The 17,612-nt window shown below is 31.8% G+C and overlaps 1 protein-coding gene across 1 annotated transcript; it reads right to left on the bottom strand.

Annotated features, from left to right (window-relative positions):
* Positions 1-7,342: 7,342 nt before the first annotated feature.
* On the bottom strand, positions 7,343-9,235 carry LOC126738636 (soma ferritin-like). The gene is made up of 5 exons (XM_050444058.1): positions 8,865-9,235; positions 7,956-8,112; positions 7,747-7,903; positions 7,596-7,682; positions 7,343-7,541 (listed from the first exon to the last, which is right to left on the bottom strand). Exons 1-5 carry the CDS (start codon positions 9,154-9,156, stop codon positions 7,362-7,364), a joined length of 873 nt encoding a protein of 290 aa, XP_050300015.1. The 5' UTR covers positions 9,157-9,235; the 3' UTR covers positions 7,343-7,361.
* Between the last annotated feature and the right edge of the window lie 8,377 nt (positions 9,236-17,612).

The following is a 17,612-nucleotide window of genomic DNA, read 5'->3' as shown; positions in this document are numbered from 1 at the left end:
ATCGTTTCACATTTTATATTAAATATGAGAAATAGAAGTGTCATATGTATAATTTAATTTACGAAATAATTAAATCAGGTCAGCCGCCATATTTAAGAGATTTATTTTTTCACCATGATAATATACACAATGTCAGAAATCCAAACTTGATTAGAATTCCATTTCATCGAACATCAGGTTTTAAAAAATCATTTCAGTGTGTAGGCATTCATATGTGGAACAAGTTACCGGATTACATTAAAAATAGTTCGCCAGAGAAATTTATTGCATATGTTAAAGAAATTCTTCTTAATTCTCAACTAACATAGGCATTTTTAACAAATTCACACCACCAAATTTTTATTAAAAATATAATTTAATTATTTTTATTTAATTGCAACCATATTATTTTTGAGTTCTTACTTTTTAAGTCAACACTGGTCTTGTTGATCTTGCAGGCATAAAAATAAAATTTTAAATGGTTCATTTTGGAATATCTATTCATTTTTGCGTCGTGTTGCCCTGGTTTTCCAGCCTCGGCTCGTGTTTTTGCCGCCCTTCCTCCTCTCTGTCTATTGCACAAATGGTACCTATATTAATGTAATTGATATAGTAAATTATTACACTATTTTTTTTTGTGTTTATCTTTTATATGTTTTTAGGGTTTAATGACTTATTTTCTAAATAATTAATTTTAATTGGGAAAGTCTTTATTCTTCTTTTAGTTGTAATTAGGTTAGTATGTTTTAACGGTCTGAGCAGCACATGCGCGCTAGCTCGTGTATGTGTTATCGGTTGCTTTTATAATCGCAGTTCAGTCCGCATTACTCTTAGCATTGTGTAAATTCTTGTAATAAAACGTTTTACTTTTCTATGTACAATGTTTAAGTGGTAATAAAAGTCTTTTGAATTTGAATTTGAATTATATGGAAATTTAAGCATATTATTACCTCGAGAAAAGAGCACTACAGAATACTTAGAGGTATTTAAAAGAACCCCATTTGGGTTTGACCATTTTGCAATCTGGTCCAGGTTCTTCTACATTTGAATAGCATGTCTTATCTGCAAAATTAGATGAACGACCCTTGGAGCACCTACAGAGGAAACTCTGAATTCTTTGGACAAAATTGGACAAAAAGTTGTCCATTTGATATACTGAAATTTATCAATAAACTTTTAATCCAATTCAGAGCAGACTTTCTAATCCTCAAATATTTTAGCTTTCCCAGAAATTCGAGAATTATTCACTTTATTGAAAACTTTCGAATAGTCAGTATAAATACTGCCTACTTAAAAGCCGAATTCATTAGAAGATGACAAGTGGTTTTGATATTTCAACAGGTTAGTAGTAGTAGAGCGACAAGGTTAAAAACCATGCTGCTCTGTGATTTTTACAAGTGTTGACTGTGTACATATACCTCTATAGTTTTGTATATTATCTCTATTGTCTGTGATAAAAATAGGGTAAACGTAGTATTATTCTCATTTTTCCAAAACGATGAAAAAAATGCTGTTTTTAAGGGCAAATTATATAGAATCAAAATAGGCTTAGATAAAGTGTAATAACAATACTTCAATAAGTATGGAGGAATTCCATTAGGCCCAATTGAAATTTTTGGTCATCCAAGGAGTCAAAAATATCAGCACTGTTCAAAGGGGCGAAATCTTGACAAGAGTAAACTGGTTCAAAGTTTTTTCAAACTGTTTGCCTATTGGAGGCAGTATCTTCATTCAGTTGCATAGTATCAGGCAGCTCACCAGCAGATCTCTTTATATTTGCCATGTGCCTCCGAAAAAGAACAACCTATTGAACAACAAAAAGAGTTGTGGTTGTTCTTTAAGTCCTGATTCCCTTTTATTTTTAATATAATTATACAGGGTGTTCTTTAAAGACGTGCTAATATTTAATGTGCAAAAAAAAATTTTCTCTGCCAGTGGCGTCCCTACAGGTTTTCTATAGAATATTTTTAGGGAAAAAAATACCATGCCACTGCTTTTTCTTAAAATAAAAATTAGTTTTAAAATCCTCAATTACTTTTTAGCAAATTTGATCTCTTCGTTATTTTTTGTCCGACTGTAATCGACGAACAAACAACAAAACCAAGAGATCAAATTTGCTAAAAAATAATTGAGGATTTTAAAAATAATTTTTGTTTTAAGGAAAAGCAGTGGCGTAATATTTTTTTTACTAAAAATATTCAATAGAACACCTGAAAGGACGTCACTGGCAGAGAAAAAAAATTTTTTACACATTAAAAAATACGTCTTGATGCATAGAATACATGTACTGAATTTCATAAAAATGTCTATAATATTGTTTAAGTTATTATTAAAAAACTAATTTTTTTTTAAACTTTAACACCCTGTATTTCAAAAGTTAAGACGCTTAGGAAATATTTTCATAGGAACTTTTTTTCTTAAAATGGGTCCAGGAATCTAAATCTTAAATATTAGCACGTCTTTAAGGAACACCCTGTATATCAACTGATGATGCCCTAATGCGGCGAAACGCGTAACTTTTTAAATAGACGTTTGATTGGTGAGACTTTGACTTTGAGTATACTTTCTCTTCCTTATATATCTCTAATATATCTAAGTCTCTTTGAGAATAATGGATGATTATTTTGAACCCTGTATATAGTTATTATAGTAATTTTGAAAAAGAGCCTTGCACTTTGTTCTAATGGAAGAAAACTTGAAATAACAAAAAGGACTGCCTGTTACCTCGTACTGAGCATGATTTTTTTTAATGGATGGTAACTCTCTGGACTGCTGAAAAGAATCAGCATGGAAAATTATCTCTTTATACGTTTTGATAGAAATGTAAAGATTAAATGCATAATAAGAGATAAGCAGATTACCACTTCTAAAATCATAATATTGGATATTGTATTGAGGTTTCTTCTTATTATTTATAGATGTAGATACATTACATTAAACATTATTATAACTATCTACTATACTTGCATCACGTACATTCGAGATCACAATACGTTCAATATTAGTGAATAACGAGTACACAAACACGTCATGAACATGACCCCAGTGGATTAACATTGTGATATTTAGTATTATTGTGAAACGGACTTAATATCTTCTAATATAAAGGTTGCTTTAGTGTTTCAATGTGAAGACAACCTAAGATGTTAATTTTGACCAAAGTACAGCGCATGTCTTGCAACATTTCCATAATTGATCGAATGAAGGTGAGCCTGTTCTGGTTTGACTTCTAGGAGCACGTTTTATTTTTTTTTTAGACTGACCCATTGTAATCATACTATTTTTTTTAAAGTAAAGTAAAATATTAAAATAAAGCCAATAACGACAACATTACAAACCTGACACAGGTCCAAAAATGCAAAAATATTAAATTTGTAACTCAATTGCAGGGGACGCCGCCGAAAGGCAAGTCTAGTATAAATTAAATTAAATATGAAAATCTCTGCGAAACTGAAATTTACCGATTTTATACTTATTAACTTAGGTTAAACTATCATAAAAATGTAAATCATCATCTATATTTCTACGACTCTCTATTTATCCCAATATGCAAAAACGAAGAAAAGAAAGTAATAAAATTAATCATTAGTGGAAAGTCATTAATTCTAGTTTAATATTGCTTTTTTAAAAGAATGTGTAAATATTAGGATAAGACTTAGTAAAACTTGATACAAAAGCAGATTCTTTTTAGATATCTTCTTACAGTTGTAGTATTCAAAAATTCGCTTAAATATGTATTCATTCTTCAAAAAATTACACTTACACAGTACTCACTTGTATCTATTAAAAAATAATACTGTAGATTGAATCGAAGGTCTAGGCCTATGTGTTTTTCAATTTAAAAACTTGATTGAGGGTTTATGCAGGAATCAAAGAAACACAAAAGAAAAAATTAATTTTATATTGGGTCACCATCCTAAAATGAAAAAGAAAGGTGTTTCGATTTTTTTAGATGATATTTAGTATGATGGTATTCAAGGTAGTACTGTACATAATCACGTTCGTTAAGGTGTGAATTAAAATAATCGATCCACGAAAACAGTCAATTAATTTATTTAAAAATGTACACTACTAAACACGATCACTTACGACTACTAGAAATATTTATTTTCCTCGTATTTATTTATTGCTAATGTCCGATTTAAAAATCGCGCCAATATTTCAAACTTTACTAAACTGAACTGTCAACTGTCTCCCAGTGGTAACGCGGCTCCTTACATACTCGGCTGACCATAATACCGGAAGATTCGCCGACCTTCTATGCGGTGTGCCACTTGTGTCATTTCGGAAAGATGGAGAACAGTTATTTTTACTACTATATATGGGCTCAAAAGTGAGGTAGTTTTACCATGTACTACAGAACAATTCAAATTTTTAGAAAGTCTAGACTTTCAAAAAATTGAAATACATTTAAAAAAACAAAAATACATTTAAAAAGAATTTGCTTACGTGTTAGCTTAATAAATGCTGGAAATGGCCACCTCCATTCTCCAAGCAATAATAGAGATTTTGCTCAAAACGTTGCCGTATGTTCTGCAATACACCTCAGGCGTTGTTGAAGACACTTATTTCTAATTATGTTTTTTAAATTTTCTAGTGAAGTGCTTTAGTCTCGTAGATCTTGCTTTTTAAGTGCCCTCAAAGAAAAAAGTCTAGAGGATATAAATCTAGCGATTGTGAAGGCCATTCGATAGCAGCTCTTCTTTTAATCCATCATTCTGGAAACGTCTGATCCAAATATTGTCGAACGAATAATGCATAATGTACTGGGGCACCATCCTGCTGAGTCTTCAATCTATTGTCAACATATCTGTCATTTCGATTTTTACTTATATAAGTAATAACATCTACATATGTACATGTTAATGCCATATCAATGATATTTAATTTCTGTTTCTTATTTGATCCCTGAAACTTGCGAGCATTGACCTTTCCATAACTATGTGTTCTTCTCAGCTTGATTGCGCTTTTTTAAACGCCATAGTCTCTAGTCGGTACGTCAGTACCGGCAGAAAACAAGCTTTCCATACCCTTCTCTTAAAACTCATCATTGTTTCTTGATTTCTGAGTACGTGATTTTAACATCCTGTAAGTCCTGCGTCCAAGCTTAGTCCGCCTTTTTATTTCGGCAGTTTGATTAACCTAGTTGGGTGAGCTGGCCGAGGTAAATGTATTATTGTACCTTTTCTATACATTGATCATTTATTTGAAATTGTATTTGGCTCCTTGAAATATTTTTTGTTTTTCCGTTTATTTTAATAGAGTGGTGTAGCGGTACCGAGTCTGTTCTTGCGCTGTTCATTCCCTCAAATATTGACCAGAATACTACACAGTCAAAAGCATTTTTAAAGTCTACAAACCCCAGATGTATTCGTATATTGTATTTTTCACATTTTCCGATTATTGTTCGTAAGGTCTATAAGTGGTCAATAGTATTAAAGCCATTTCCTAGTTGTTCGACCGGTTGGTAAAAGTGTAGTTTATGTAGATGGGCTAAGACTAATTGATCTATAGTTGTATGGCATTTTTACAACTTGTTGGTATTTTGCCTTAAAAAATAAGTTAATTGAATATAGTTTTTGAATGGCTTTATATAATAAGCCTTTACTCATTTTTAACATTTCCATTATTTGGTCTTCTCCAGGGCAAGACGACAAGACCATGTGTATTTCTTGAATAGTGACCTTAAGTATTTTTGAAGAATTGACATTTTCTATTACTTCCATTGTTTTTAGTTTTGGATTTGGCATTTTTGACTCCTACAGCTCAGTATAAAAATCTTCGATGACTTCCGAGATATCTATGATATTTGTGATCAATTTTCCAAACTTATCATTTATTCGTTGTTCATTGTATAAATACGTTATTATCCACTTGATAGTGTTTTTCTTAGTACTTTCATGTTTTTATTATTTTCAATTGTTTTATTGTTGGATTGTAACTTGTTATATTATTTATATTATTGTTGATAGGTCGCATATACTTGGATTTTGGAGGGTGTTTGTGCTCAAGTATTTGTTGGTACATCTCTATTTTTATTCTGATTATATTCATTGTTGGAAAAAGTTTCTTTTGAATAACTGTGCATCATTCGATTTTCACATTCATTAATATTATATTGCCTTAACTGTCTGTGGTCATATATTTAAGACTGAGAAGTCTGTAAATATCCTTTTATCAATTGAGAGGATAAATCAATTTTTTGTTACCGTCCGGGCTCTTCCAGGTTCATTTCATTTTGGGTGGTTCTTGAAATATATGTTCATGCAATAGAGTTATTCATATTATGGCATTTTCCCTGTTCGTGAGGTGTGAATTAAAACAATCCAAAATAGTCAACTAATTTATTTATACGCTTCACTACGAAAACACGATCACTCACGATTACTACAGATACCTATTTTTACTGTATTTATTTACAACTATTTAAATCTCGCACCAATAATCCAAACTTTACTTCACTGAACTCACAACTGACTTCCATCAGCGATGCGGCTTTTTATATGCTCAGCAGAACGCTGCTCCGGACGATTCTCGCCATCCTTCGAGATATCGTGCGGTGTGTCACTTGTGTCATTCCGAAATGACGAAGAACCAGCTGGTTTCTCGGTGTTACAATTTTGTAGGTAATCGTTTCACCACCATTGTTTTTGCTGTCAAGGTTGTCCATTTTTATACCTACTTTCGCATTGAAATCGCCCATAATAAACATTTACTTCATTTACGCACTTCCTAAACAAGGCATTCCTCTGCTGCCCTTGTAGGGGTGTTATGGTATATATAGTATGGTAAATATAGTTTAACACCCCAAAATTATTCATTTCTTTAGAGCTTTTCAGGAATACTTCTTGTAATTTGCAGACATTTTAAAATAATTTTCAACATTAACATCTTAATGGTTCCTTCAAATGAGGCTCAGGATACGCGACAAGAACACAAAAGCTTTCTTGCATTCCTAAAACTTACTTAAATAATTAACCGCAAACCGGGATGTTAACTTAGTATAGTACTCAAGTCAAATCAATAAAAAATAATATAATATTTTATCGTCATTAATGAACTTCAAGGTCCCGTAACGGAAAATCACAAGACTTTCGGTACTTGGGGCACATAAGAAGTTTTGTATGTACATACACTTTAAGGTATCGGTTTTGTTTTTCGTTTTTTGTTCTTGGTATTTTGTACGTGGTTCTTTGCAGTTCCAAAAGGAGAAATTCTCAGAGCTTACAAAGACCTTCTAACTAAAAGAGTGCCACGACTAACTGAATATGCTTAAAAATCTCAACACCTCAGAAAACTTTTTTTTGGTCTTAACTGATATGTAAAACTTATTCTAAAACTTCTCAAGAAAAATAACGATACATGATTTTTATAATTATCATTTATTTATAGACTTCCTTAGGCTCATCCGTAGGTAAATGGATCTTATACATAAGATTATCTTTGCTTTGCTTAACAAATGAATCGAAAACGTGCTGATCGAACAAATGCTCTCCAACGTCATTATTCGCCACCATCTTTGATCTGGTAAATAGCCTTGCTAGGGTTTGAATGGATCTATTCTAAAAATGTACACTCATTAACCAAATTATAATTCTTTTTCATATGCTACTTACTTGTTCCTCCAAAAACTCTCCAGAAATAAAATCTACAAGCTGATGGTCCTTGTGCTTCTCTGACAGTACTACCAAGTCTTCTAGTTTCTACAATCATGCATTAAATTTAATAATTTACAACAGTTTAATTTATTAAGTAAGTCTAACTTACTTCTTTCACTTGAGATTCTAACTGGCAAGCGGTAGCAAACGTTTTTGAGATATCTTTCCAGTCTTGGTTATCTGGAGGCCCGATACATGGAACACACACGTGGCCTCCTCTCATTAGAACGTAATTAAGAAATATAATGGCATGTTCATGTTCTTCTCTGAAGAAAATATACTTGAGATATAAATGAAATTCGATAAAAGGTGACTTACTGATGCATCATCATAAAGAACCCTTGGCAACCAGGTAAGGCGACTTCTGATCTTCCATAGTAACTGGCCATGGATAAATAGGCAAAGGAGGCATTGAATTCCATTTCGATCTGATCGTTTAGGGCGCATTCGATTTCTCTGTGGAATTTATGGCGACCTAAAAGAATCAAAAGATGCATTAATGGTTATTACTACATAAAATTTGATACAATTGATCATTACTTTTAGATTTGTCTTTTTAGCTAAAATTCTTAAGAATAACTTAAACTCTCGAACCAAATATATTAGGTAATAAAATATTTTAATATTGTGTGATTATCTTTAAGTCAAACCGTCCTTAATTGGTCTCCTATCAAAGGATTAATGAGCGAAGTTCTTCACACAAGCTCAGAATTTTCAAAACAGAAATTTGGAAAATTAGCCTGCAATTTTTTGCTAAGCGAACGATGGGCATACCTCACGACATGTCGGGACACATAGAAACTTGGCGAATATTTCGCAACAGTGGTCTACCTCATAAAAGGTCCTGGTTGCTAGAAAGGCAGTTTAGGTCTGAATATTGGCGCAACTTTAAAATAAATATTTGTGATAGTCGTTGCGTTTAGGTGGAATAACTGTGTATTCAACAGAAAAATTGATGATATTAGTTTATAAATCAGATATCTCAAAAGTCATGCTCATACTTAAAGAACGAAAGTTGGTTATTTTAGACTACACCTAAAATCAGAAAATTTTTACTTCAAGATATTTAAATAAAAATTACTCAAAAAATTACTAAAATTCAAGTCAGCTCAGAGTTAGCGTACTTTTATTATGTATATTAAATATTCATTTAATTTCTTTTCATATATTTTTTTTATTTAATTTTGAAAAAACTACATTTATTTATATAATTAAGGACTTACTTACCAGGATGGTCTTTACATCCTTGACATTTTTCATCTCCAATTCCACTCTTCTGCTTAACCAAATTGTCGTAAGTGCTCACATTATATACCGGTTTGGAACCATTATAAAACTGAGCCAAATTGACTTTATACAACACCGATCCAGTACTCTTTTTATGGTAATTTCTGCAACTTAAGTGCCTTCTAAAGTCGGTTAAAATATATTTTTTTAACTTTAGTGGATGTTTGGGATGGGGTGCCAAAATACTGTGCAAGAAAGAAAATAGTCGTTTTTCAAAAAAAGTTACGGCCATAATTTTGGAAACCAGAAAAAAAAATTATGATTAAGTGTTAATTTTTTACAAAGAGTTTTGACATTTAGTATCGAAAATGTCAACCTATGTATGTGCTGAGTTTGAAAAAAAAGTAAGCGCACGTTCAAAATTTACAGTGCTAATGTCTTATTTATTTCTGATAATTTTTCGAAAATATTTAAATTCGTAAATGTGATTTTTTGTATTTTTTTTACTGAAAATTTGTAAAAAAAATTACCTTGATTCACAACCACAATATAAAAAAGCGCTAATATTTATTTTTATTTTGTTCTTCTTCAATAGTATTTTTGTTTCAATAGTCTTTTTATCGCCACATATTAACATCATTATAGAATTTATTCATGGGTGAAAACCCACGAAAATTAAAAGAAAAATGCCTATATTGCATAAGCGCAGCGAATTTTCGCCAAGAAATCAGGAATATAATATGATTAGCCCGATTAATATAGCCCAAAAGCTACACGGTTAAAGCAACATTTTCTAAAAGGAGTGCTGTACAAACTTCCTACTTTCTCAATAAACATTTAAGTACTTACCCTAATATAGTCTTTAAATATATCAATAAGGGCATCGCACACCTCTACAACAATAGTAAGCGGTATGAATCTTTAGTTGATAAAAATCGTAAAGTTACAGCAAGACTATCCAGGTCTATAATTGGTGTCTTCTTTAACAATTTATGATCCTATTTCTTGTAATAAATATTAAATACATCTTTCGACATCCGAAAAAAATTCTAAAACCACTATTACACCTATACTCAATGCTCAATATGTTGACGTCATCTTTTTTTACATCATATTACTGGTGTTTGTTGTATCTAATTCTACTGTGACGAACTTGGCCGAACCCAAAATCTTATTTTGTGTAAATTTTTCTTTTTTTGTCGCGATAATAATATATGCGGCACAGCCAATAATTATAACGTCGTCTTCGTCAGACTTGTTGATATCGACAAACATTTCTGTCAAAGCTGGTATGCACAGATACAGTTTTATCCTTTGTCGATCAACAGTGTCGACTCGGTGAGGACGCAGCTTTAAGAGAGATGAAAATTACCTTTCAGATGACACCTCGTTCTATAAAATTGGTTAAGAAGTGTACAAAATCTACATATAGCGATTTAAATATGACAACATGCATCTGTTACCACCGCCCTTATTATTGATCCAATAAAAATTTGTCTTGAACCGAATTCATAGAAGATTTATTCAGCCTTATGAAACTTATAACCTAATTTAGTAATTTTGGTCAAATTTTCAATTTAGATTTTTATGTTGACAGTTTGGCTCTCTCACGTCGACTTTGCAAAGTTAAAAATATGTTTGGACGATTCTTCATTGCAATTTTTGTTATCAATTGGCTGAGGTTAATTATTCTTGAGATATAGTGGATTATACCCTTGACTGAACACCCTGTATATATTCCTCTATTTCTTATACTGCACCACTAATTCTACAAAAAGATGGGGATGTAACAGATCAGTCGCCAAAATATCAAGAATATTATCTTGTCTCAAATGGAGTAAGTTAATTATATGAAAATATAGGTAGCAGTAAAAATCAACATAGAAAAATACCCTTAAATTATTTAGGTGACTCTTAAGCTCTTATTCATTAAGAAATATTTATTTTCTATAGTAGTTTGAAAATCTGGCATTTACATACATATTCTAATGACTCATTGTCATAATAAATGATCTCAATAAAATTTAATGTTTCCGTTTACACATTATACCAATATGTTTACAAATTACTCGTAATTGATTGATATTAAACAATTTTGCGGCCGGTACCTATTTAATTGGTCTTATAGTTTGTTTTGCACATACGGGCTGGGCTGTGCGCAAAATATCTTCGTTCTTGCACACAGTACTAATTAAACGATTGATAAATGGAATTTTTTGATTTGTACAAGGAGTACCAATTAAAATATTATGATTTTTTTGAGTGTTAAACATTTTTAGTTTTTCGAAATATTATTATGCCTATAAAACTCTCGAAATATTTGCAGAAACTGTCTTTAATACTAGATTATTTAGCAGTTTTTTTACTATGATTAGTAATATTTTAAAATAATTTAACATAATAAAATTTAAATGTCTGCTTTGAATTCCAACATATTTTATTAAAAAAAATAATTTTCAAATATGCTATTAAGTTTTATAATTTTTTTATCCGTAATTTAATAAATATCACTGCCAATAAGATAATATCCTTATATTTTAAAATCTATGTTTTAATTAAAACTGGAGTCCCACAAGGTTCTATTTTTGGTCCGTTTCATACCGTAGACATAAAAAATTTAATCTCTTATTCTTTAACAGTATGCCGACGATTCCCAGGTGTATACAACTTTTTTTAGCTAACTCTATTCTTTTTTTTTTAAACCAATCCAATCACGACTTAAATAATATTTACAAAGTTGCTGAACCCATAATCTAAAGTTAAATGCCTCTGAGTCATGTTTTCTTTTCCATGGCTTAATAAAAAATCGTATTGATTTAATCTCAAAAAATTCCAAATCAAAAATTAAGTATAAAATATTTCTTACTTGCGACTAAAGCAATTATATGAATTTAAGACGCATCATGCAAAAAAAAATAAAATATTACTTATGCAATCCGTTTTTGAAAGTGGTAGACATTGGTTAAGTAGTAAAATCTAATTTTCCAATTTCCATTGTCTTTATTATAAACTTAGGTTCTTTCAAAGGAGCCACATTGAAAGAAAATAAGATTTCTGGAAAACCAAGGAAACTTCAGCCAGGACAATGTTGATATTCCTAACATTTAAAGACCCCCTATTGTCAGAATACTGCAAGATCTAATGCGCTCAGATTTTACTATTACCTATGCAATTCATTAATTTTGTCTTTACTTGATTATAGAGATATAACTTATAATGATGCAATCACTGTTGCAATATGAAGATTCAAAAACTCCAGAATTCTTGTATACTTTACATTCAATATTTCTTATCGAAATCATATCACTCCCTTCTTCATTTTGTCTGTGTCAAATAGGATAAGATTTTTTTTAAATTTATGAACAAACTGGCATATACCGCCCTATTTAAAAAAGGTATTCAATCATTTTCAAGATATTTACAACATTAGGAATTATTATAATTTTAGAATTCCTCCCAAACAGTTGGGTTGGGTTGTAGTCCCGCAGTTTTTCATTTAGCTCCTAGTCCATTATTTGCCATGATCTATCAAAGAACATTTCTATTAAACCTTTAAGCAATATATTAAATCCATTTATTGCAAGATCCATCTGGCATCATCTCTTAGTAAGTTATGTACTAATTTTATACGATTATATATTTTTTATTATTTATCAATGGCCAGCGACAATTACAAAATATGTAAGCTTAACAAATTAATAATAATATCAACATAAATGGATATCTGTTATGTACCTGGAATATAAATTTGTAACGAATCAAAGATTGTAACTTCACAATGTTGATTATCCTTTCTGGTGGTTCTACAGATACGTTTATTCAAGGCTTAGTTAGTACGGTGAATTGAACGGTAAAAACTAATATTGTACTTGATCACAGAATACGATATAATACGAATAAACGATCTCATCGAGATCGTTTATTCTGTGACTTGATGTAATTCAGGAGCTGACACCGGGACACCCTACTAGGAAGAATTTTATAAAGGGTTAAAAGATCTTTTATAATAAGAGCCATATCTAGCAATTCAAATATTTGATAACCCTTATAATTTTCTAAAATAGGAGGGTGGGTCAATAAGTCCGTGACTTTTTGGATAAAAGACAGGTTCTTATATAAAAAGTTATTTTATTTTTCAACATAGTCTCCTTTGAGTTCTATACACTTAGTCCAACGTTTCTCCAATTTTTTTATCCCTTCGGAAAAATATGATTTGTCGAGGTCATCAAAATAGGCATTTGTTTGAGAGATGATTTTGGAGTTGGAGTTGGAGTCAAATCTCTTTCCGCCGAGCCATTTCTTTAAGTTTGGTAATAGGAAATAGTCACTGGGGGCTAAATCTGGAGAATAGGGCGGATGAGGAAGTAATTCGTAACCTAATTCATAGATTTTTGCCAAATTTTTGGAAACTGCACATGAGTGGACCCTTGCATTGTCCTGGTAGAAAAGAACTTTTTTTTTGGCCAAATATGGTCTTTTTTCTTTCAGTTCCTCATTGAATCTATTCAATAAGTTGGTATAATATTCTCCATTGATTGTTTTCCCCTTTTGAAAATAGTCAATGTGGATTATACCGCGTGAATCCCAAAAAACGGTCGCCATGTCATGACATGACGAGAAATCCACTGTTTTGACTGCTGTTTGGTCTCCGGCGTGTTGTGGTGGATCCACTTTTCGTCCACGGTGACGAAACGATGCAAAAATTCATCCATATTACGGTTGAATAACGCCAAACACTCCTGGGAAATTGGGAAACTGATCACACGGTTGCGTTTGTGGTCGATTGTGAGCAAACGCGGCACCCATCTTGCGGAAAGCGTTCTCATACCCAAATGATCATTTAAAATTGAAACTACTGAACCATGTGAGATGCCTATGGCTTCCACAATCTCTCTCACTTTCATTCCCCAATCGGCTAAAACCATATGGTGAATTTTTTCGATTGTTTTGGATGTAGAGACCTCGACTGGGCGTCAAAAACGTTCGGCCTCTTCCGTGCTTGTACGGCCACATCGAAATTCAGTAAACCACTTCTTTACCATGGAAATGGATGGTGCAGAGTCCCCATAATATTTATCAAGCTTAGCCTTGGTTTGAGTGATGGTTTTTTTTCCGTAAAAAATAATGCTTAATGAGCACACGAAATTCACTTTTTTCCATTTTCTTCTCAAAACGAGTGGTAGTCTGCTATCAACAGCTGTCAAACACAAACTAAATGACGCAGCTTGTTCAAATTTTTACAGGCGTTCACTGACAGTTCTCTGTTGACAGGATCAGAGTTGCCATTTCCATTAAAGGGCGGGAAATTCAAAAAGTCACGGACTTATTGACCCGCCCTCGTAGTATATGCTACAAGTCCTAAGCTAATGTTAATATGAATTCCATGGTATAGGGGCCAGATACAAGATCTATATTATAGGTGAGGAGACACTCTAGGGCACAGTAAAGAATTTTTAAGGACTTAATATAAATACATTCCTGGGTGAATCTTCTAATTAATCCAAGCATCTAACCGGCCCTAGCAACAACACTATCTAAATGATCAATAAACTGAAGTTTTTTTAGTGCAATATTAAGGTGTCTGATAACAGAGACTATTTTGAGGCTATATTGGTTAACCTTGTAATTGAATTCTATACAACACCTAGTGGAAAAAAAAACCTCATAGTATTACATTTAGAGAGATTCAGTGGCATACCAGTTCTCAAGTCAGTAGATCACTCAAATACGTTATCCACATTATATTGTAATTTTTTATAGTCCTGCAATGCTTTGACAACACGGCTTAGCTTCAGATCATCTGCAAAAAAGCAGGTAATTGCAGCAAGTAAGATATTTATTAATATAATTTATGAAGGAGTGGTCTAAGGTAAGAAGCTGAGGAACACCAGATGGGACTCAAAGTACTTTAGACTGAAAACCACCAATTCAAGTCCGAGTGAGTGAGTAGGTTTAACTCTGTAGATCTGCAAGGTCTAAATCCGAATTGTTGTTGCAATAATATTGGATTTAACAGTAGAGACAGAAACTCGCAGAACAAACTTGGTAATTTTATTAAGTATGCAACTGTATATTAATTAGTAACCGAAGCTCTATCATCTCGAATTAAAATGAGTTTAATAAAGCTCCTCTTTCAAAAATCTGGAAACAACTCTGTTTGAAGAGAAATGTTAAATATGTGATACGGTCTAGTCTTTTAAAAAGTGAGTAAGTATTCCATCTGGGCCTGGGCTTTTGTTGGGGTCAAGAGAAGATAACTCTATAATATGGTTATGACATTCACAAGCAGCAAGGTTAATTGAAGTTAATTGAATCAATGTTGAAAAAAGATTGGTTGGCAACCTAGACGTTGCTGTATCAAAAATCAACATTGAAAAGACATAAAAGCAACATGTTGATCAACATAATTTCTCGGAGGTTTATAAAACGTTAAATAAATGTTGCATGCAGGAGTGAATTTTTAAAAGAAAACTTAATTTATTTTCAGATAGCAAATGATATTTAAAATATGATTCATATAGTCATCATATAAATAAGAATGGATTAATTGGAGTGGAGTGACTTATTTACATGCAAATTTTCTATACTACAACTGAGACCGTAATGCAGGCGTAACTTTGCTTCAATATGACAACCTCACTATATCCTATATTTACCAAGAACGGAATGACGAGTCAAAATTGAAACATTTTGTTTACGTAGATCATCTGACATCAATAAGACAGTTATTCAACATTGAATTGAGGGTTGAGATCATCGTAAACTATAACGTTGATTCAACAAACAAAAATATCGTATCGTCTCAATTATGACATTGAGCCATCTCATCAACGTAAATCAACATCGGAAAGTTTCGGAAGTTCCACGTTGATTCAACTATACCTTGCTGCCTGGGTTCCCGAATAAGGCCAGTGTACAATCACAAGCCTAAAAAATTTTTGATAGCTCTCAACTAATTGTTTACTAATGAGTAATTGTTATTTAATGAGCTTTCTTTCTTTGAATAATATATTCCTTGATTTCAGTGGAGAACTATATCAAAAACGTTCGCTAAATATGAATACTCAAAGTCAAAATATCTATATTTCAAAAAGTACATCGCGAAATACACAACATTTAACAAACGGTGTAAAAATCGGTAGGAATACAATAAAAATGAGTTTAAAATCACTTAACACTAAAAATGAAATAGACTATATAAAACGCTAGATATATCAAAACAGAGATTAGAACTAAAATGGCTAAAATTAAAATCAAACTAGTATATATAAAACAAAATTAACATCATAATTGAATACATAAAACAAAACATTTACAGGGAGAAAAGGTCGCTGACTTTTTAATGCTTTTTTAAAAGCTACAGCCCCACAGCTGTTTCAATTTGCTCTATTGTTAAAGAAAGGCAATCATAATACTTACTACATGAATAAAGGGGACCATGTTTGAAGGAAATCAGCTTATGAGGGCCTGTATTATTAGTTAAGAGACCTAGTATCATGTATGTGATTGGATAAGTAGTTTTGGAAGAAATGCTTATTATTATATAAGAATGTTACATACTTGCAGCCATTGTAAGAAGATTGTATGATTTAAAAATGCCCCTACATGATCCCAAGCAGTTCATACCCAATATTATCATCAATGCTCGTTTTTGCATAATAAAGACTCTTGATGCATTTACAACCTCACCTCAAAAGGGAATTCCAAATTTCATGATATAATAACAATTTGCATAAGTAATTAATAAAGTCTTTAAATCAAGGTAGTTTTTTAAAGTCCTAAATATAAAGCAGCAGCTGTTCAGCTTCTTTGAGACCTAATTCTATTGAAATAGATCCCATCTGTCAAAGCACTATGAGGATATGGTAGCACAGATTGTTTCATTCTAAATAAAACAAAATTTGCTGGCATTAAGTAAGAGGTCGTTCAAATCAAACCAACTTTATGCAGAGAATAGAGAATTTCTACAAACGTCCAGAATCCTTTCCACAGTTGCCTCTCCGATCAAAATATTAGTATTATCAGTTAAGTTCACAAGTGATATATTCATATATGCCATAGCGTCATTTAAGTTGTTTATGTAACAAATAAATAAAAATGGCCCAAAACATTACCCTATGGAACACCCAAAACCAAAGATAGTAGCTACATCCATCTCTATAGATTTCAACTCTCTGCATGCGTCCCGTTAAGTATGATTCTATCCACTTCATTGGTGAGCCTCTAACTCTTTATAACTTCAGTTTTTTTTATTAAAATGTTTTGATTCAAAAAGTCAAAATCTTTTGAGAAGTCTAGAAATAAACCCATGGCTACATTTTTATTCTCAACATGATCACACATGTAACTCCTTGCTAAGGTGTTACTGTGAAACAGTTTTCTTATAATCGAGATCCATTCCTTTTGGCCTCTTTTATTTACTTTAATGTCTATTCTTGTAGTCTGTAATTTCCTTCTGGGAAATAAACGTTTTTTTTTCTATCTACCAAAATCGCTTAATTTTTTTATTGTCTAAATTACAAGTCAGTATTAAAAACAAGTTTCTGCTGATGCAAAGGAGGAAAAATGGCGTGAATTAACCCAAAAAAAAAATCGATCCATTTCCAATAAAATGTCTCCTTAAATTTCCCATAAACTTATCGACTTAACCGATCGTGTTTGGGCCACCCTGTACGCGCTAAACCCATGCAAATTACTCAACGCTACAAAAAAAAATCAAACCGTATAACAATAAAATGTGTGTATATA

This window comes from Anthonomus grandis, chromosome 7 (assembly GCF_022605725.1).
Source record: "Anthonomus grandis grandis chromosome 7, icAntGran1.3, whole genome shotgun sequence".
NCBI lineage: Eukaryota > Metazoa > Arthropoda > Insecta > Coleoptera > Curculionidae > Anthonomus > Anthonomus grandis.
Note: the sequence above shows the minus strand (reverse complement) of the source record. Positions and strands in the feature narration are given on the sequence as shown.